Source organism: Acanthochromis polyacanthus, chromosome 4 (genome assembly GCF_021347895.1).
Source record: "Acanthochromis polyacanthus isolate Apoly-LR-REF ecotype Palm Island chromosome 4, KAUST_Apoly_ChrSc, whole genome shotgun sequence".
Taxonomy (NCBI): domain Eukaryota; kingdom Metazoa; phylum Chordata; class Actinopteri; family Pomacentridae; genus Acanthochromis; species Acanthochromis polyacanthus.
This window is the reverse complement of record NC_067116.1, coordinates 32,726,859-32,749,650: the sequence shown is the minus strand read 5'-3', so window position 1 is coordinate 32,749,650 and position 22,792 is coordinate 32,726,859. Positions and strand designations below refer to the sequence as shown.

Genomic DNA, 22,792 nt, shown 5'->3' with positions numbered 1-22,792 from the left:
TAGTCATTTACCACCTACACAATGTCTAGACTATATTTCTGATTGATTTATTATCTTCATTTAAGAAGAAATCTGCTTTTCTTTCAAAAATATGGACATTTTTTAATTGACCCCAAACTTTTGAACGGTAGTGTATGCATACTTATGAGCTCAACTATAAATTAACCTATAAAAATTGCAAAATCATTATTAACTCGACTGGGATGTGTTTTAGCTCTTTTCAGCTCATTGTTTTACCTTGTTGTTGTCATTGTTTCCCTCTTCTCATTCCTATGCCATCCTTTTCAGCTGCTGTAGATGATCCTGAAAGAACAAAAACCAAATGGCAGACACACTGTTAGCAACTAGCTGTTGAACATTGTGTAGCATTGAGCAACTAAACAGAGCTACATGCTCGAGCAAGATGTTTCTCTGAGGAGTAAATCAAGACAGTGGTGTGAAGAGTGTGAATATGGCACTAAACAGTTTTTCTTGGCTCAGAATGGGCGTTTGCAGAGTGACTACCCACAACAGTAGCTGGTACAGTTACAGTAAAGGCAATTTAGTCTGGGTTTCCTCATTTAGCAGAAATCTGCAGACTTTAATTTTGAATGTATCTTTGTTAGCATCTACCATTATATTTTGCCTCGAGGAAATGCACTGAATTCAAGTGAAAAGGAATTTATTTTTCATCTTATTTTGAAGTACATTGTTTTACACTTACAGGAAAGCCACACAACATGAAGTGAACAGTGCTCTGTTTATTCAAATGTCAAAGTACACTAAAGATGTGGTATCCCTACCCTACAGTCACTTTATAATCAGGGTCTCAATATTAATCAGAATAATAGTAAGCGTGCAACTCCAAGCTGTACTGTTAGCTAAGCTCTGTTAAAACCAACAGACACAGTTAGCAACTAGCTGTGATTGTAGCAGTTAGCAGCTAAACAGATATTTCACCCAGGAGTCCACAGAGACAAGACAGAGCTTGAAGAAAGGTGAACATATTGCATCTTAAATTGACTGAGTGAATACAGACATGATTGCTAATGAATGCTAATGCTACTCTTTATCTGCCCTGTGTACAGTTGGGCAACACTTTGCTATCATGCTAGCCAACTTAAGATAAAAGAATTATATCAGAGTTTTATTATATCAGAATTATATCTCTTGTATATAAAAACAAAGCATTGTTTACTTTCATGTTTGTTTACTTTTTTGAAATGTTGGAGCCACCTGTTGATCAGTGGAATTCTTTGGCTCAAAAAGTTTATGACACCACAGCAGGGCGCCACACATAAATCTACAGCTCTTTTGCATTAATAGCTGTCAAAACTCCTCTGGGAACACACAGTGCTCAAGTCCTGTTTGAGGTGGATTTTCCCATTTTCAGGGGCAGGAAAAATAAACATTGTGTAAAGTTCCACCTGTTTCTGTAAGGCCTTCTGGTCTGAGCAGCTCATGGTTTTTCCATAACCAGGGAGACTATAGTGTGAGACAATCAAGTCAGTGTCAGTTGTGAAAAAAAAATTCTCATTTTTTAAAGAAAACAACTTTTTCCTGGCTGAATTCTTTGATTGCTGCCTATTTTGTGTTGGTTTGTTCCTTTCAGTAAAAATAATTTTGCGCTACGGTCCATGTGTCGCTGTGCCTGCCAAGCTGTCGTGTTATTACTGAGATTACATGGATGGTAATCAGAGTGTTGGCTGGTGCATCTGTGTCAGGAGACCCATAAAGCCAATCTGTTTGTGTGCTGTCCCACTGCCAGAGAGATGGCCAAGACGCTGCAGCCACAGAGACACTTCTGCAAGACTCCAGTACAAAACACGATCTTAAAAAACACACAGTACTCAGTCGCATTAAAGTCATTCAGACAGGTAGTTGAAATAGGTTAATTATGGTTGCAAGATGATATGTTTTATCATCTGATATGAACACCCGATGAAATATACTGAGATGCAGCGTACATGGTTAGTTTAGGTGTGAGGACAGATGGCATTTATGTGCCTCTTGGAAGAACTGTTTGGCAATTTGGAACTAAAATGTCAAACCACTTATGGTAATTCCCTAGAAACAACATTGTTTAATCTTCATTCCTCTGTGTTTCTCTTTCTTTTAAGGGAACTCCAAAGGGAAAAGGCAGAAGAAAATCGTCTGCAGGACTCAGAACTACCTGAACCTGTATGCAGCAGATGGCCTTCGCACACTGTGCATTGCAAAAAAGGTAAGCAAATAGGGATCCATAAACCTCAAAAGAAGCGCTCAACGCTGCCGTCCTTCATTTCAGTGCTTCGGATGGAGTAAGAGATGCTGCGTGTCAGTGGCGTTTTGGCAGAATGCGTTTGTAGCCCGGCACAGATGATCACATGGGCCGGCCCTTCCAAAAGCGACTTTCTTCGTGACTCAGCTGCAATCTGTGCCATTTTCCCAGCCTGTTAATTAATGCTCTCACAAGCCGGCCTCATGATATTCCTGCTTGTGCAAAGCCCGTCACCGACACAAAGTGATAAAACACCTTGTCAAGGTCTCACATTCTGCTGTGGATCTTTCTCTGCAGTGTGGGAAACGAAGGAGAAGCTGCTCCACTGTTCAGTTTTACCTTCAATGCACGTGATCATTTGTGTGTGATAATTTTTGTGTTGTTGTGTCAGATTCTGAGCCAGGAGGAGTACGCCTGCTGGCTGCAGCGTCACCTGGAGGCTGAGACGGCTATTCAGGGCCGAGAGGAGCTGCTGTTTGAGTCGGCCCTGCGACTGGAGACAAACCTGCAGCTCCTCGGTAGATTTCACAACATTTTCATCCTGCACTTGTAGCTGGGAGTGTGAGTACGTTTCATTAAATATATGACACTATTGTTGCACGTGTCTTCACCTGCAGGGGCGACAGGCATCGAGGATCGGCTGCAGGACGGAGTTCCTGAAACTATTGCTTCTCTGAGGAAGGCCGGCCTGCAGATTTGGGTGCTGACAGGTGACAAACAGGAAACAGCCGTGAATATCGCATATGCCTGCAAGCTGCTGGACCCCGAGGAGGAGATCCTGACGCTAAATGCTGACTCTCAGGTGACCAGCGAATCCAGAACCTCGTAAATCAATCAGAGTTGAATTTCAAGCACCCAAATATATATATGTAGAAGTGAAATGTGTTTAGTTACTTGGGTTACCTACTGATATGTGGTAAATGAAAGATCTATAAATATTCTTGTTTGGTTGTTCTGAGATTGTCTTCACTGAGTTTGCAGTTTATGGATTTATTTGCACAATCAAAAACCACATTTTGGTTTTCGGCAAATTACAAACGAGACTTTAACAACTTGGAGGGGATTTGTTGAATCTGCAGCAAAAGGTCGCTAGTACCTTTGATCTAAAACTTCCAGATGGATAAAATCTCTAATATTATGATAATAATGACCACAAAAATAATAAAAGTGATTGTGTATCTCAGATTTCCTTGTTGAAAACTCACCTTTAATGAAGTGAGATGGTCCGCTTAGGAGTCATGATGTTTAATTCTGTGCTGTTGAAGCATCTGGTTTCCAGATGTGAAGCAGGTCTGGGAGATTTGATATTAAACAACGCTGTGTCCTGATGCTGAACCTGCTCTGTGCTCTCTCCCAACCAGGAGGCGTGTGCGCTGCTGCTGGAGGAGAGTTTACACTACATCCAAGCCAAATTCCTCTGCAGCTCTGCAGACCAAACCACCAAGGCCTTCCATTCCAGTTTTGCGCCCTTTGACTTCTATCCCTCTTCATCTCTGTCCTCCTCATCCTCCCACGCCGCTCCCTTCCTGGTGCACCGGCTGGGCCTGGTGATTGATGGCCGGACGCTGGCCTACGCGCTGGATAAGAGTTTGGAGGATAGGTTTCTGGCCGTTGCGCGTAGCTGCCGTTCGGTTCTCTGCTGCCGATCCACGCCGCTGCAGAAGAGCATGGTGGTCAAACTGGTGCGGAACAAGCTGAAGGTCATGACTCTGGCTATAGGTGAGTGTACGGTCAGTAATACACACATTAGGATTTAAATAAAACCCTTTTCATTTGAGCTGTTGACTTACAGGTGCCCCAGTGGTCATGATTGTTAGACTTGTGCATCTATAGCAGCAGACTTCACCAGAAGAGGAACAAAACTTTTACTCTTCTCATGTTTGCATGTGTTTACAGTGACGGACACAAGAATTTGAGCCTCTTAGCATCTAAAGTTGTGATAAAACATTCCTTTGCATTAAATAGATTAAACGAGATGCTGCGGGCTATCACCAGTGTGTACAATCTGACAGCGTCCAAACAGATCAAAACATGCCTGAACTTTCATACACAGCTGCTGACGGGAGAAAAGAATCAGCAAGAAAAGTAGCTTCTCAAAATTCAGACTTGCTTGACTAAAGTTCCTCATTTTTTTAAGGTGGAAATGTATATCTGCCTGACCTTTTCTAGTATTGCGTGTGTTTTTATAAAACTGGTGAAGCGAGTGCTGCGTCCAGTCATTTCTCATCTGTGTGAGGAGTAGCTGTTACCAGAATCAGGCTTTAGTCAGTATCTCATAAAATACATCGAGGCATAGGAACTGTTTGTAAAATGTTGCTCATGTCAGCTGCGGGACACTAAGACAACATTTTCATGCCTCCATGCTGCTGATGGCTCCTTTGTTGTCTTTTTGTTCACTAAATAATTCCAGATGCGTCATTTTGTATTAATGTCTTCAGCTTTGTTCCATGATGAAGGACAAAAAGCAAAGCAAAGAAAATACGTCTGGAATGAGTCGGTGTGTTCGAACGTTTGTCTGGCACTGTGCACCAGGGGCTTACATCAACTCTCGAATGATTCATTGAAGGAGTGTTGTGGCCGGATATTCGGCTCTTCAAGTTGTGATTTACAAAGACGGCTTTGCATGGAGGTGTGATTATTTTTTGGTGAACTTGACCCATACAGGAAACAATGAGTCATGTTGCAGTGACTGGATCCAGTCGTATGTTGTTGAAGTGCAGCACTAAAATGCCCCTTTGATACAAATTCTGCATTGGAATTTGGCTCTGATCGTGTTTACACGCACACCAGTGTCCTGCTTCGTGGCTTAATTTGTATTGATCATATTTAGGATCTGGCGCTTACATGTAGCAGAAAGAATTCTGGTTATTCCTATCTTTGTATACATAATAAGAACTAGTGACTGTTTAACAATGACTGCAAACTGTGGTGTTTAGAACAAAATGGCAGCTGAATCTTACATTCCTTTAACTGTCAGCCTAACTGTACATGATTTGATATTATTGTATTTGCAGTAGTGTTGCAGATATGACTTATCCACCTAATTTCCAGCAACTGGAGAAGAAAATGTGAACGTGCAGGAGTTTGCAGCAATGGATGAAAATGAAAGCTGTGACTGGTAGAACAGAGTCATTAAAATCTAGTTCACTGACCCTGGGTGGATAGAAAGCTTCCGTATGAGTCAGGAATCAGAGGTCAATGTTTCATTTTAGTTGCTTTTGATTGTTATTAATAGTTTTTATTGGCCTGTTTTTAAGAAAGACCAGAAAATGAGTTTAATTTTGAATTTCATCACATTATGTTTGGCTTTAACTTTTGAGGTCTTTTTGTCACGTACACAGGTCATAGTTTTGATGTTAACACAACAATGAAATAGACACAAATACATGAAATGACACACATAAATGCCCCCTTTATACATGTAGATTAAAGTGAATGAGTCAAACGAGGAGGTTCATGGAGGCAAAGGACATGATTGACTGTTTTTGATTCAGGGAGGGATCATGCTTGGAGTTTGATTATGCAACCAAACTTTATGTTTTCGTTAAGTCCTTTGATGATTCTTACCATCTAATGCATTTAAATAAAACCATCAAACAAAACCAAAGTGTCTCTCACCAACAGACTGATTTGTTGTCAACATATAGGACATCCTTTTACTGTCTGTGTGACACAATTGACCCATTCACCAAACCAATAACAGAGACAAAGGTTTGAGCGTCAGTAGTTTGTAGTGTTGTACAACTTGAGCAGCTGTGGGGAACGTGGCTTGTTTACCAACTAGTTTTAGGTTCACCAGAAACACTGAAGTTGTCTCGCACAGGAGAGCGGCAGTGTTCTGAAGTCAGGATGAGATGTGTCCATGCTGCAGTATCCTTGTTTTTTTATGGGCCACTCCAGCAAACATGGAATTGGGATATGATCTTTAATGTACAAAAACATAACACTTCAGAAGCCTCGCGAGTATGGAAACACAGTCACTGATTTCAGGTTTACAGCCTTGAACATTCTACATAGCTGCTAAGTCCTACTAAAGCCTTTGCTCATTTTTATCCAATGAGTACAAGTCTTTTGTTAAAAAAAACAAAAAAACAAGCACATTCCTGCAGTATTTTCAGTTTCATGCCCACATACTCTGAAGCTGTCCATCCTGCAGTAAAAAAATCTGTTTGTGTACTTTCTGTTCAGGTGAGGTGTTAAAAACTAAAATCTGAGCAGCTGTAAAATTTTAATGTCCAAATGTTGCGTATTTGCCCAGCTTAGGAAACAGAAATATTTATAATTCAGTGAGTTCACAGAGAGCATCACTGTCAAATATTCGTGTAGCACTTACTGCTTCTACGCTTCAGCAGATTCTCCTCAGGTTTGTCTTCAAGCCTCATTAACATCTTGCATTTTTCAAGTCATTTAATGCTAAATCATGTTTCCTTTTATCGTGAATACCCTGAATAATATATAAGTCAGATGTAGAGGAGCTCCTGGTTGTTCTCCCGCTGCTGTGTCAATATGAGCTGACTTTGAAGTTCAGGTTACATCGAGGTGAACCATTCATCATACACACCTCTGCTGTGACCACTCAGTCGAAAAACGGTGTTATTCTTCGTAATTATGCACCAGGGCTTAACGAAGCTGCTGCCTAACAGAGGTGACACGAGGACGTCGGTGTGACTTATAATTGTCTTTCCCGTGTTTTCCATTTTGTTTGTTCAAGCTGCACACAGGAGGATCTGTTTTTCTGCCTGCCCAGCATTTTTCTGTCATTGCTCCGTTTGCAGCAGTGAGGAGGAAACACTACAGCTCCTCACTTCACTTTCATGTTGCGTCTCTGGGGACGGCAGAGGAGGCTGAAACTCTAATATATCACTGCTCCAGTCTATCTTAACACCTAAACTGTTATTTCTAATCATAATAATTGTAATTATTTGGCTTTCTGTGACAGCATTTAATAGTTTATGTAAGAAACAGCAAGGAAAACATGCAAAATATGCAAGTTCTACTGCATAAAAAATGTAATCAGGCAATGATGTTTTCCATCTGTAGAGCTGAACCTATTAGTTGACTAATTTATTAGTCACATGGCAGAAAATGAATTACCAACACGTTCAGATCCCAGGTTCTTACATGCACGTTTTCTGCTCTGTGTCATTTTAAGTTGCATGCTATTTGGTTTTAGACAAACAGAAGTAATTTGGAGAGATCCAGGAGTTGCAGTGGACATTTCTTGCATTTTTCTTACATTTTGATTCAAACATTAATGAAGGAAAGATAAGCCTTTATTAACTCCACAGCAAGGACTTTTCCAGTCGTGAATGGGGATAGTGCAAACACAGGGAACATCAGTAAAAAATAGAAATAAACAAGACTGAATGAATATGATATTTTGTGTTAAGGACTGAAGTAACCTTCCAATCGTAAGTGTGTCATTTTAATTTGAGCTTCATCGTGCAAAATTTGACACAGATCTGTTCAATAAATAGTTTTAAATTTTAAAAATAAACAGTATTTGTACAGATGCTACATAGATGAGAAGTAAGGAGCTGTACTTTTATCATTTTCAAGTAGTTTATTAAACTTTTTTGTGGAAATACCTCATGAAGTACTTCATGAAATTCAGGAGTGTCGCCACAGGAAACTGAAAGGCAGAGATTTACCTGCTGTCATCACTGTGTGAACTTGTTTGGCAAAGACGTTCATTTAGATCTAAACTGTAGCGTAAACCTAAAACTCTTCAAATTTAAAGCACAGTTTTTAGAATTAACTTCATTAGTTAGTTATGTTATACATTTTACACAATGTATTTCTACCTTAATGCATTTTAAGGTTATTTAATATTGAACACTTTTGGACTCCTCAGTCTGAAACACTAATGTGAAATGTGCAGAAAGCCCACATTTCATCACTGTTCCCCCTTTTTTTGTTTTCTACATAAGTAGTTGCCAAGTTAAAGACTTGATTCCTATTCAGATTATTTAACCCTCCTGTTCTCCTTATTTACAGGCACCAAAAATATTACTTCCTTGTCTGAAAAAAATCCAAAAATTCAGCAAAAAAAAATTTCCCAAATTTCTGAAAATTTGCAAAACCTTCAGGAAGAAAATTCCAATTCCTTAAAAGTTTTGCCATAAAAGTTTTATTTAAAAGAAATCCTCCAAATTTGGCAAGAAAATTCTTGCAAATATTTTCAAAAAATGAGTAAAAATATTCCAAAAAAATCCTAAAAATGTGAAAGTGAGTCCATGTATATCAGTAAAACTTCTAATATTTTTAAAGAACATTCACAAAAACTTAACCAAAATCCAGTGAATTTCGCTGTTTTTTGTTTAATTTTTTTGTGAATGTTCTTGAAGAAACATTTTTAACATTTCTTTTTTTCAACCAAAAAATGTTCAAAGATTTCCCAAAAATGTTGAAAATGTGGACATCAGAAGTTTCACTGTGAAAAAATATATTTTTTTCCCCATATTTTCAAACTTTAAAACAGGTCAGTTTGACCCGCAGGACGACATGAGGGTTAATATGTTATAGGTGCTTTTAATAGAGCACATACTGCAGCGGTGTGTTCAGATAGATTTAGTCACACTGGGAGAGTATTTACCAGCCAACACAAACTTCTATTTAAGCGCTCATCACCACCTACCTCTCATATTCATCCTGCGCTGCCACTGTGGTGCCATTAACTGTTGTGACAACAAAACCTTCTCTGCCCACCGACACTTCATCTCCCACTTCACCACCTGTAGTGATGAAAAAAAATCTATCGTCAGAGTGGAGCGAAAATGAAACGCGCTCTTCATCAACCACCACAGCAGGCCTGGATCAGCCTGAGAGGCGCGGAGGAGCTGGCGAAGGGCAGGTAGTAAACAGCTCGGGATAATAAACACACAGCTAATATAACAGCTGATGAATCTCACTGTTCCTCCCACAAAACAGTGCAGCTCAGGGAGGAACACTGTCTTTTCCATCTTGCCTTCGCCATGCTCGATAAACCTCCATCAGATTGTGTATCAGTGTATGTTGAGGCTCCTGTTCTAAGGGACTATTTTCTCTTTTATCACAGGTGATGGGGCCAATGACGTCAGCATGATCCAGGTCGCAGACGTCGGTGTTGGGATCTCTGGACAGGAGGGCATGCAGGTAAGGACACAGTTGTGGGGGGCGATTTATAGCGGATCATAAAAAAGCATCACAGCGTGAGGGATCCTGAGAGCGAGAGCAGCATTGGGATTGAAGATAAAGGAATAAGAGAAGGCGTTCTTTAGCATAGTTAATGGCTTTTCATTACTCTTAAGTGCGAGTTTCAGCCCACAACTGCACACATCCTCCAAATAGGATTGCCTGTGTTCTGCTGACTCAGGAAGCTCGTCCTGCAGGGAAGCAGCTCACTTTATGGGTGCTTCAGTCTGGACTCCATCTGCACCAGCATCTCCCTGATCTAAGGTCACATCCAAGGCAGCGTCTTTAACAAAGGCTGCAGGAAAAAAAATGTGAAAAAAAAAAACGATTGGTCCCTCATCCCCTGCGCTCATTTTCCTGCGGCGCCTTGTTCCAGAAAGGTGATCCCACATAGCAGTGATGGAGATTCCCAATTAGCTTCCGGGGGAGATTTCGCCGGCGCGCTGCTGTGTAGCACATCTGTTAAAGCCTCCGTATCCTGTCTTTAAACGAGCCGCTAGATTAATCACTGTTAATCATATTTGCTCTTAATGAGACAGCGGTCACTCCTCTGGACTCCGCTGTGTGCTGAGACGCACGTTTCTGAAGTCGTGCCGCTGCTCTCTGATTAACACACCTTTGCTTTATTAGGGACCCGCTCCCCAGTCAGTCGTTGGGAGGCCGTTATTAGAGCACAGCAGAAACTGAACGAGGTTCCTGCTGTTATTTCTCTTGTTGACAGATAATGTTTACAGTTGAGAGGTGTCATAAAGGGTTAGCAGCGCTGTTTAAGATGTAAGTTACAAAGCGGGCCTGACTGAGGAGGGTTTTAGATGGTGATAGATGAGCCTGACAGCTTCCAGCCGCTGAATCGCTGAATCCCAAAAGGTGGACAACTCATTTACGGGTTATTGCTTTGGAAAGATTATACCCACTAAAGATTCATTAAAAACAGGCAGCTGAGTGAAGCAGCAGACATTTCAAACAGTTATTTCCTAATGACTGCCTGTGTCATGTGTCTGTGGGAGGCAGAGACAGCGTGGAGGAGGGAGGAGACTGAATTCTGTTGCTTCTGTCGTTTTGCAGGCGGTGATGGCGAGCGACTTCGCTCTCCCACGTTTCCGGTATCTCCAGAAGCTCCTGCTGGTCCACGGGCACTGGTGCTACTCCCGGCTGGCCAACATGATTCTGTATTTTTTCTACAAGAATGCTGTAAGGCAATTTTTCTCCTCATCTGACACATAGTGGAAGAGTTGAAATGGTGTGTTTCACCTGAGTCTGTCCCTTTTTTTTGCTCCCACAGATGTTTGTGGCGCTCATCTTCTGGTTTCAGTTCTACTGTGGATTCTCAGGTTCAGCCATGATTGACCAGTGGTATCTCATCTTCTTCAACCTGATGTTCTCTGCCTTCCCACAACTCATCACTGGCACTCTGGACAAAGACGTGTCAGCAGAGACTCTTCAACAACTACCTCAGCTCTACGTGAACGGCCAGAACTCCGAGGTCCAGTAGCGTTGAACGATATACATTTTAAAGAAGATAGTGATGTAAAGAAAGATGTGTGTTTTAGCTCAACTAATATCCTTTCTTTTGTGCAAACTAAACATTTCAGTCATTATTTAGAAGCTTGTCATAATTATCATTGCTTCTTCAGTAATCGTTTTGAATTATTATTGTTCATAAATAGTTGACAGATTATCATGTATTGCACAGTGCAGCATTTTAGTTTCTCAGGTTACACTGTCTAAGGCCTTGTTCACTCTAATATGGACTTTATTCTAAATTGATATTTCCCCTCTCCATTTAACCAAAAATAAAATTTCTGTCCACTCAACATTTTACAAAAGATCTCCTTACACTCAAGAATGCAAATGCTCTAATACAAATGCTGCAACAGTCAAAGATACATCAAATACCAAGAACTTTCTGATATTCTGTGAATTATGCAAACTTTTACTATGATTTTTGGAATTTAGATTTCACATCAGGTCAAGACTTTCTCAAGTCTTGATGTGATGTAGTACATGTATTCAGAAGCCCTTCTTTTCCCCAGACCAGCTCCTTTTAAATGAATGGGAGGACTGCTTTAAACCCGAGGTGAAGTCATCCTCAATGCAGCTCTACTTTTGGGTGTGTTTAAACCAGTTCCTGCTCTTCATGTCCGCAAAGATACATGACCTCAGTTGTGTCATCTCCCCATAAACATCCACAGAAGGGTTTTCGTGGATCCTCGTGGGCATCCACATGCAGACACTGAAAACCCACTGACTGTGTAGGTGCCAGGAAAACAAATGCTGCTCAGAACAAATGCTTGTTTTTAGATCTGAACCAGACTGTGTTTATCAGCCACACTTTTATAATTCTTTTTTTACAAGATGTACAATTGAAGTAGTTGCTGTCAGACTTTGGGGGGTGCTTTGATTTGTACATGCTTCCATCAACAGGGGCAGAACATAGTGGGAGGTTCTAAAATCTCCAGAAATCTTGTGCACTGTGCTCAGAATCAGAATCAAAATGTCTTTATTATTATTGCATGAGAACAATCAAATTGAAAATGCAGTCCTTAAAGTGCATAATAAAATAAAATAAAGAACATAACAAAATCAAACAAAAAACATGTAAGACCATCAATATGAAAACATTCATAAAAATCATTCATAAAACCATCTAATAAAACCCATTAGACACTAAAATTATTTCATGTGTCCTGAGTTTAGGACATAAATGGCATTTGCATAGATGTTGTTGAGAATACAACAAGCTAGGCTGCTTCTGTACATAGAGATTGTGTAAAAATGATACAGATACATCCTTAGTTATTGATTTCAAAGTCTTTGATGCCAAATAGAGAAAATTTCAACATACCGTTTTACTCAATGACAGGTTAGCTTTAATTTTTTTTTTGCCTGCATTTATTCTCATTGTTTAACTCCACGGAAGGGAGCATTAATTTTCTGATTAATGGCAATAGACTGTATTTAATTCTGTCCATTTGCTATAAACTCGACCCCTGCCAGTCGACTTGATGAGGTACCTAACTGTAAATGTCTGGATTTTATCTTGCAGGAATATAAGCCATACATGTTCTGGATGAACATGATTGATGCCTTCTACCAAAGTCTGATCTGCTTCTTCATTCCTTACTTTGTGAGTCTGGATTTAATTTCCATCAGCACGTCTGCATTCAGTGATTTCTCTTTGCTGTCACTTACCCATCATCTCCCCTGTCTTCACCCCCTTCATCCCTACATCCTCCCTTCTGTTCTCCCCCCTCAGGCCTATGCTGACTCTGACGTGGATCTGTTTACATGGGGAACTCCCATCACCACCCTCGCTTTGTTCACCATTCTGCTACATTTGGGCATCGAGACCAAAACCTGGGTAAGAAACCTGATTTTAGGCTCACTAATGACAGTTCATGAGCGTCCATTGTTTCAGCTTCATGCTGTTTTGTGTCAGTCATCGGCTCCATGCGATCTCTGCTGTGGAGGCTGACGACAACATGGACATTTAACTCGGGCTGATTAGATTGAATCAGAAAGCTCTGCAGCATCAGGGCCTATATATCAGCTTGACAGCGCGTCTGCCTCCAGGCCCTCTGTAAACAGTCGACGCTACATTACAGCACGCCACCACTTCACACTGCCACAGAGCTCCAAAATACCTGATTTTATTCCCCCACTGCCTTGGTTTCACTCTCAGGTATTCATGCACGGTTCTCGTAAACGGCACCGCATTCTTGGTCACGAGCCATTTTAAATTTATGACTCTGCATTGAATCAGAGTCTTTTCCATTATGTCCAGGCAGTAAATTTAGCCTGAAAAGTTTGTTTTTTTTAAATACATGAAGAAGGTCCTTTTCTCTAACTACCGTCCTGGGCATGATCGGCCCTCGTGCAGAGGAATATTCATGCAGAGCAGCATTGACTGAAAGTAAACATTTCCAAATGCTCTGCTGGCAGGTACTTCATTCTCTCACTGCTCAGGAACATAATGCATGCATGATTGGAAAATGACTGTGAAAGTCAATTAAAGGTATGTGAGGTGACAGCAGGCAGCGCTCTTGTCTCTCCCCCCATACAGTAGCTGTGAGGCTGTAATTAATTAGGTGTGTCAGAACAATACTCCAGTGAGCCATTGTATAGTATTCACTCTGTCAGATGTCAGATCAGCCAGTCAACTCAAGGAGGAAACATGAGTGGGGGTTTTTTTGTGTTTTTTTTTTTTTATCCAGAGCCGACTAAACTCATTAAAGTGCACATGAAGACATCTCTCTATATCCTGTTTTGAATGCAGACTTCTCACAGTGATATCTTTTATTGCATTCAGTGGCTTTCTATACCTGCATAAAGGGAAGTACTGGTTTCAGCATATATGGAATGGCGTTACAACATTTAATACTCTAAGATTGACTATCCGGAATTACAATTCTAGATAACAATTCATTTCAACCAGTCCCAGTTTTCATTCCAGATATTTATGATTAGATGTGTTATGACTAGTCCATGCCAATCTGAAGCTTCTCGTTGGATGATGGTCCAGCAAAGCATTTAACACAGTTAGCAGAATTAATGGTGGTTGCTGTGGTGGGTAAAGTCTTTAGAAAATGCAGTGAAAGAGTAAGAGCTCATTTGCTACAGGGTTTCTGCAGGGCATTAAAAAGCATTAATAGTCATTAAGTTCATTTTGCGAAAATTAAGGCCTTAAATGGCATTAAATTCTTTCCGCAGTTTTCACGAAAAATATTTGATAATAATAATATATAATTCTAGACTGTGATTCATCAAATATGTGCATCTGCGTAAACATGCTGAAGCGTTGCGATAATTGTTCCGACCAGTTGGGTACAATTGCCAAAAGCTGCATGTTTTTAAAGTGGCCGGCAGGCTGGACAAGGTGGAGGAAAGCTGGGAAATGCAAATTCCAGCAATAATGGCTAGAAAACATGGATTTCAGAGAATGACTGCAGCCCGTGGGTGGTCAGGGGTGGTTTCCTGATTCAGAAATAGTGAAATGTAGGGACAGATTTTATATAAAAATCATCTTTTACAAAAAACAAACCTTGTGATTTGTTGAGTTCACTGTCACATTAAAATTTTTACAGTGTAGCATTAAAATGGCATTAAAAAGCATTAAATTTGACTGGCTGATTTCTGCAGAAATCCTGAGCTAGTATAGCCTAGCCGTGCTAGACAACCCATGGCAACGAATTTAATTCTCTGCCAGGGTGGGTCTAGTTACCCTCCATAAGGCTCAAGGCTGGATTCTCCTAAAACTGGCCGGACCAATCACCATGAAGTGTAGAGTCAGAAGGCGGGCGTAACGAAGTGACGACAGAGGCGCGACGATTCTGACAGAAACAACCAGCGCACAATAAACGGTTATCTTTCGACTCGGCTTTGGCCACAACCCCTAAAGATTTGAAGCTAAAATTCAACTTGAAAGATAAACAAAGGACGGCACTGAAGTGTTTCATTGAGAAGAAAGACGTATTGGGACTTATGCCGACGGGATATGGCAAATCCTTAACATACCAGTTGGCTCTGCTGGTTGGGAAGCTAATGGGACTTAGCCACAATCCGCCGGCGCTCTAGGAACTCCGTCAGCCTATTCGTTGGGCCGATTGGTTGTATACCGACCCAATTGCTGCAGAGTGATTTGAAAGACAACCTTTTAGCCCGCCTCCCTCCCTGTCGAGCGGCCCTAGACCCTTATGCCTTCAGAATTCAGAACATGGGTCTAGCGCGGCTAGGCTAGAGCTAGTATGCTGTGAGAACAATAATTTGTTCTTTAGAGATTTGTTGCTGAAATTTAGTGAAACTTACTGTAAAGCTCTGACTGTTTTAACATGCTAGTAAAACAGCTTTCCATATGCAGTTACATTTGCAGTGCCGTAATATGTTTGCAAAGCAAGCCGCCTACATCTCTGACCTGCTCCAGCTTCTGACATAACCACACATGTCTGTAATGCCATCTTGCTTTGTGAAAACTCTAATTCATGTTATCTGATATTACATTTGACTTGTCTGAATTCCAGTTCAAGATACATCCACGACATCATTTATACCTGTTCAAATTTATTGTAAGATATTTAAAAAGTAGACATCTTGAATTGAAGGGAATTATAGAGATACTGAAGTACAATTATGACTAATCAGATTCTAAGTGCAGACTGCTGAAACTGAATTTAGGACTTGAACGGGTGCAGATATAATTCACATGCTAGGAAACCCCACACATATAAATGTTTACTGTGTGTTATTTTTTGCTATTTGATTTATATTACAGTAACCTTTTGTTTACGTTATTTGTTTTTAAATATAAGCATGCGGATTAAACATTGTACGTTAAGTGTCAGTGGTTAAGAATTTTTTTTTTAAATTGGAAAAACGTCACCATTTTTCATTTATTTCAATAAACAATCAATTATTGATTGATACCGCTCTGACCTCCTGTCACATTTTTACTCACTGTGAGCTCATTTTTCACTAATATAAAGTCCTGCATCTCCATGGAAACAGCACAATCATGGCTGGAAGTAGAGAGGACTCCAAAATGACTTAATTCAGTAGAACGAAGGTGTAATGTCATAAATCATGACAAAAATACTTGAACATTTGTTTAGCAAAAATGTTACAACCTGAAATCAACATGTACAACCTTTTTACAAGGTTCTAGGAGAAATGATGGCTCTGTACACTGCAGATATTTCACTACTTTTAATTTGTTTTCATATTTGTCTTCCATCTGCTCTGTGCAAACACAACCTGCAGTCCCTGAATTTTTGTCATGTGAGTGCTGGGTGCAGCTGAGTCACTAATGGCTTTCCAGTTGCACTGAGGGTTGAAGTTTTTTTTTTGGTTTCTTACAGAATCTGGTTATAACAAGCTGTTCATTTTTGGTACATTTTAAATGAGGCTTGTAGAATAAAGTGATGTTGGTGAAATATCACAATGCTAAGATTTGGAACTGCATGTCACACAATTCAGCATAGTTCACACAGCTCAAGGACACTCTGAAAGTTGAAAATGCAACAATTCTATGGATTTAAAAAAAATGTGATGCTTTTTTGTAAGATAACATGCCTTTCAAAGCTGACAGTGAGTTTTGGGTTCACCCTAGTCTTTATGCTGTTACTGATTTAGAGAATTTGACAAATAATCACTGCAGAGACTGTGGATTGCTTTTTTAACGTACCCTTGAATCGTCACTAGTGGCGCACATACACATAGTCACTTCATTGCCCATTCTAAATATGTAAGAGCTACGTCACATTGCTTGCGAGTTTCATTTCTGTCATGATGTTCCCCCTGCAGACCTGGATGAACTGGCTGTCGATCGCGTTCAGTATCGCCTTATTCTTCACCGTGGCTCTGTGCTACAACGCCTCCTGCCCCACCTGCTACTCGCCCTCCAACCCCTACTGGACCATGCAGAGGCTGCTGAAGGACCCGCTCTTCTACCTGCTCTGCGTCATCACGCCTGTAGCCGCCCTGCTGCCTCGGTACGCCGCGTTCGATGCACAGACGCACGAGCCAGCTTTTCTCAAATATTTATGATCCGTGTCGTGATTTATGTCTTGTTATTAATAGCAGATGCCTTTCATGTTTATCCCGAGAGCCTGGCATTCATCCTGCTCAAATGTGTCTTGATGTCTGGCTCTGTTTTTACTTTGCAGATATTTCTACAGGGCGTGTCAAGGCACGTTGTTTCCAAGCCCAGTCCAAGTTGGAAGACAGTTAGATAAACTCCCTGCTGACACCCGCAGGAACATCCTCAGCCTGAGCAGGGTCAAGGTGGGGTCGCCGCTCAGCCCCAAGCCTCCTTTCCTGTCCCTCAGCAAGGCCTCACCTAAAGGATGCAATAAAAATGACCAGAGGAGCATCACGGGCTCCAAGACATTAGAGGCCACACAGGGGCATGCAGATGAAGAGAAGGGCCGGAGCTGCCTGTCGGGGCCCACAGACAGTGAGATGCACCTCTCAGACCTCTACACATTAGTTCCTTCAGATATAGACACTCTTCCCTACACCAAAGATGCACCTCAGCCCGCGGAGGAGCTGCAGCCTCCTTCCACCAAAGTATCGGAGTGCCTCGATAAGACTTTAGAGCCGTCGGATGTGAGTCTATCCGGCTGGATCACCTCCACGCCTTTGCCTACGCCAGCGGACAGTGTTCAGCTGAACCTGCTGCCGGACGGAGCTCCTCAATGCGTCAGATACACGAGGAACTCTGAGGAAAGACTTAAACCCGACCATGCAGTTCATCCAGCACACAGGACAGAGCAGGAGGTGGAGCAGCAGCTGCACACCAAATTGTGATGCCTTACAGTCTTATGTTATTCAAACTCCAATTTGCACGATAGGTTTTTTAAGTTTTATTGTATTTTTCAAAGAGATTCTTTTATAAAAGACACAAAGAGGTACTTTGTATTTTGGATGTAACTCTAAAGTAAAGATACTCTAGAGGTTTGGGAGATGGAAGAACTGGAATATCTCCCTTTTCTTTTTTTGATTACTGGGAAATTTAGATTTCACAAAGAAACATCTCAGTACTTGATCAGGTTAAGAATGAGCAGAGTTGAGACATTCCACTGCCGGGTTATTTGGGAGTTTGTTTTCCCTCTGATATGGTACCCTGTTCGTTCTTTCAGCGAGCCCTGTAAATGCAGTCTGACCCGGATTGGACACCGCTGTGGCCTTGAATCACTGCTGGTATTACTCCTGAGGAGAGAAGTTTAATATGTTTTAAGTCCCCACAGAAGCGTGTTTTAGTGTCTTTGAGGACTTCCATGCAGATAATTCCAAAGTTTTATATTTGCCATTTGCTCAGTGCACGTTTTAGTCTTGTTGCTGGACAGTTTTTGCTCAATTTTAAAGAATAAAAAGCGTGTTCATAGCTGTTCTGTTGCACAGTACATTCCGCAAAAAATGTATCAGAGCTGTTGATAAGTATGCATCATGAGAGTTCATCAAGAAGTTTTCATTTCAGTCTTTGTACACTCAGAATCTACCAGGAATTATGCTCTGTGTGAGTATGTGTATGTGAGTATGTGTATGTTTGTGTATCCACATCTTTCTATGTTTGAGTGGATCAAAATTTTAGTTTTACATGTTTAAGGGTCAAGACTTCATTTTAAGGTTCAGGTTGGAGTTATTTAGTTGTGATGGATGCATTTGGATTAAGGGTTAGGGGATGCATTAGCTCAATTTTTGTCCTCACAAAGATAGAAAGACGGGTGTAAATGTGTGTGTGATTATTCATTGAGTCATTGTTTCTCTTTAAACAGTGCCTGCCAGTTTAAATAAGTATATATCTGCATTTTTGGCATTGATGGCCCTTTTTGCCAATATGACAGAATCAATACAGTTAAATATGAAGGTAATGCCAGAGACAGACTGAAAAGAGTGGAGACAGCCAGGCTGGTTGTATCCAAATATGAAAGAAAAAATCCTCTTTCTAGCTATGTTAAATCTCTTTTCTTTTTCAACCTGCACAAAAGTATGCCCTGGAGTTTGCCAGGTAATAGGCAGAATCTCAAAATGCACCTTGTAAAAAGTAGTGCAACCTTTAATTCTAGTAAAACTATAAAATGTTGTTCCTACACTTCAGTTTTTGTATAGCTTTATAAAACAGACCTGGGCTAGATAAGCTGATGGATTTTGTTATCTTTAGACAGAGCGAGCCAAGCTATATCCCCCTAAGCTAAGCTAACCGTTGTGTGGCTTCAGCTTCATAGTTAACAAAGAGACATGACAGATATCATTTAGTTGGGCTAAGACAACAGACAGTTAGCTTAGCTCAACTTAAAGATTGGAGATAGAGGGAAAGTTAAAAGTTCAGTACGTCACATTATATATCCTGTTTCTTTAAAATGTGGAGTCTTTTTGTCATTGAGAATCTATGTTTTATTTTCTACACATTAAACAAACATTATATAGCATGATACTTAATGAGCATTAGAGGTGCTGGGAGGTGAATTTTGCTACCTTTGAACAAAGCCAGGTTTCCTTCCAGTTTCTATGTTTAGTTAAATTTGTTGTCTTGCTGTAGCTTCATATTTAACATAACCTGGGAGTAATATTAATGAAACCGAAGTCAAAAAACAGTTTAGCTTAACATAAAGACTGAAGACAGAGGCAGGATGTTAGCTTGGTTACCTGCTAGCTCCTTCGAGAGCTAACAGAAGCCACGCACCAATATTTTTCTCAAAATAGTCTTGTTCTCATTGATAATCTAAGTCTTATAAAAGCTCAAAATATTTTATACATCAGTTTTTCTGTAAATTAAACATGATATAGCATGCTGCTTAATCTGCATAAGTGGACAAAGCCAGGCTAGCTTCCAGGCTTAGTGATCAGCTGAACTTACTGTTATCTGGCGTTGGCTTCATATTTAACATAAAAATATGGGAGTAGTATTATTAGAGCTGGAGCCAGCAGACAGTTAGCTTAGCTTAGCATAAAGTTAGCCTGGCTACCAGCTAACTCTGTCAAGAGCTAACAAAAATTTGTGTGATAACTGGAGTTTTGGTGTCACTTGTTGTTCACTTGTTGCAAAAGTAATGCAGCTCATGACCTGTAAAACAACAAGATGTTTTTCAACTCTGTAAGCAAACAAGATAAAACATGTTTGCTAGTGATGTAGGTTTTGGACAAAGCCAGCTGTTTTGCTGTTCTGCTAAGCTCACTCTTGACAAGCTTTAACAAAATTATCTTATATGTTACAATGCTGTTAACCAGTGAAGCTGGAGCAAGTAAACAGTTAGCTTATCATAAAGACTGGAGACAGAGGAAGACAAGTTAGCCTGGCTATCAGCTAGCTCTGTCCAAAGGTAACAAAATCTGCCTACGCTCACAAAAATGGGAGACTTCAAGCTTCACTTCTGGTTAACCTTTGGCAATGTCACCACAAATATGCAACAGGATAATTTTTTATACTTAAATTTGGTTTGTGGCAAACTTGGGACAGATTTGTGGCTAACCAATTGAGCTAAATTCACTTAGTCACATGACTACTAAAGACAAATTTCTTACCCGTAGGTTACATGTAGTCTAGCACTACTAGCAAACTATGGTCAGAAACCACTGGTCACCATGTTTGCCAGAAATGGAAAAATTCACAGTACAAGATTGGCAAACTTGTGGCAACGTTTTTTTGTTTGTTTTTTCTGAAAAGTTATTTTGTTTGCTGCAATTCAGCCACAAATTTCTGCAAATCTGCCTCAGACATTTTCCATTTGTAACCGTAGTAACGCATACGAAGGTTCACTAATGAACATTTTACGTCATGCAAAACTGGAGTCGTCTTGTCACTGAGGTTGAAAGTCTGAAAAGCTAATCTACCCGTCACTTGGATTTAGCTTCATATTTAACTAACAAACTTGACAGGGAAGTCAGTCTTCTAATTTAAATATTCCTTGAAGCTACCATCATAAACCATTTCATAAACAAGTGTACTTGAAGGTCCTTTTTTAGCAGTTTATTTCATATGTTAAGTTTTTCTGAAGCCAGTCTTGTGTTTTCTTGTTTTTTTTTTTCTGCCCATGTTTAGCTGTAAACCAAATCCTCTGTGCTGAAAGGTTCATTCCAAATGCAAAAGATGCGGCATTAAAATTTAAATTTGCACTTTGAAAGCAGTATGTCAGAATTGCCGCTGAGTATTGTTGGTGACGTGCAGTGCTCAGATACAGAATACAAAGAATGGGAGATTTCATTCTTACCTTTGCAAACAACATGATGTGTTGGTCATCAAAGTATGGAAAATTGGAAAGATGCTACAGTTTATTGTTCAGCATTTAAAGCAGCAGCACCTTTAATATGTTATGATTGTTGTATCTCTTGTCTCACTGCAATATGTTTTTGTACCAAGTAAAACATTTACCAAAGGTCATTTATATTTCTGTATTTTCTAAGCAATAGTATGTGCCTTAACACTGGATAAGAAATTACAAATCTGCTCATGATGCTGTATTTGTTTGAAGATGACGGAGCATCGTTGTGTTTTCGGAGATATTTATGAGGCTCCATGCTGTGTGGCTTCTGTCCTCCAGTCTTTTCACTTAAAATTTTTCTTTTTTTTTTTTTTTTTGCCGACGCTGTCTCTCTGGCATGTCGTTGCAATTCTGACTCCACGGTCTGTTCAATTTGTTTTATAGGTTCTGTCCGTTCTGTGCTTTTGGCGTCGCACTTTGTGTGCCAGACCGAAGCTTGAGCGTGTTCAGTGCTGCATTCCAACATACCCACTTTCACATATTCCTCACAGAAACATTCGCTCATTTCTCTTCAACCAGCCTTGACTATATCTGAGCTCGTTTTGTTGGCTCTTCATTTCTGTTTTGGTGTGAAGGTAGGCCTACTGTGTCACATTTTTTATGTTACAGTTGTAACACTCATCAGAGCTATTTACCTGCTCTTAAACCTTGATTTCAGTTTATGTCAAGTTGTCAATCTGGATATTTTATAGTCACAGAATTGGTGAAGTATGTGAGAAACACTGAAAAGCTTCATGTGGGAGAAAGACTATATTTTATTTTTTGCCAGAATTTCTTATTTTGCATCAGCTCTTTGTCCTTTGAGTAATTGGAATCTTCCTGTACATGGCTACTTGTGAACAAAATAAAAATGGTAATAATAAAGTATTTATCCTTGTATACCTGCTTGTCTCATCAGGAAGGTACACTATTTGATTGATAGAATGTCTCAGCCCTCAATTTTTAGATATTTTGTGGGTTTGGCCTGTGTTCTTTAAAGAGCCCATATTGTGTATGGTTGCACGTTTACTAATGACTTTAGAGAGGAAATATTGTTGAAATGTGAGGCAGCTGCTTATTTTTTGTGTTTGGGCCAGTCTAGCTGTTATGCGATTGCAACACAGTGATGAAAGAAAAGCCTGGACTTAAAACAAAGTGTTTCAGGCAGGTAAGAAGCTGTATTTTCTGTCAGAGAATAGCTCTCTTTAGAGTGGACTTTAGGCTTTATAATTTTGCAAACTTTTCTCCCTGTTGCCCTCACCCTAGCTGGTTGAGCAGATAGCCGCTGTTCCTGAACTTGGTTCTGCCAAAGGTTTCTTCTAGTAATAGAGCGTTTTTTTCTTCACACTGTTGCCAAGTACTTATTCAAAGAGAACTCTAGATTTGTTAGGTTCCCTTGTATAATTTTAATTTAAAGCCTATAAACATTTGAAAAGAAGGTCCTCTTCTATGCAAAGTGCATTGAGATGACATATGTTATGAATTGGTTCTATATTAATAAAATTATATTGAGCTGAGTTGAATTATTTGCACAAAAACAGCTATATACACTGAGGGAAAGAGAAAATCTGAACTGACACAATTAATCCAATATTAGCTCCACTTTTTGCTCTGTTGCTAACTAGCTTTTTAGCTGAGTTAGTTGCTA

General features: G+C 40.1%; 1 protein-coding gene across 1 annotated transcript in view; it reads left to right on the top strand.

The window, feature by feature from the left end:
• atp10a (ATPase phospholipid transporting 10A) overlaps positions 1-22,046 on the top strand; it is a 49,323-nt gene extending 27,277 nt beyond the window's left edge. Inside the window, exons 11-21 of the mRNA XM_022201960.2 lie at positions 2,100-2,203; positions 2,631-2,757; positions 2,857-3,041; positions 3,601-3,958; positions 9,297-9,373; positions 10,478-10,603; positions 10,695-10,895; positions 12,459-12,539; positions 12,669-12,773; positions 16,709-16,896; positions 17,071-22,046. Of these exons, the coding sequence (XP_022057652.2) occupies positions 2,100-2,203; positions 2,631-2,757; positions 2,857-3,041; positions 3,601-3,958; positions 9,297-9,373; positions 10,478-10,603; positions 10,695-10,895; positions 12,459-12,539; positions 12,669-12,773; positions 16,709-16,896; positions 17,071-17,713 (2,195 nt within the window). The 3' untranslated portion in view covers positions 17,714-22,046. The remainder of the gene's footprint in view (positions 1-2,099; positions 2,204-2,630; positions 2,758-2,856; positions 3,042-3,600; positions 3,959-9,296; positions 9,374-10,477; positions 10,604-10,694; positions 10,896-12,458; positions 12,540-12,668; positions 12,774-16,708; positions 16,897-17,070) is intronic.
• Positions 22,047-22,792: the final 746 nt, after the last annotated feature.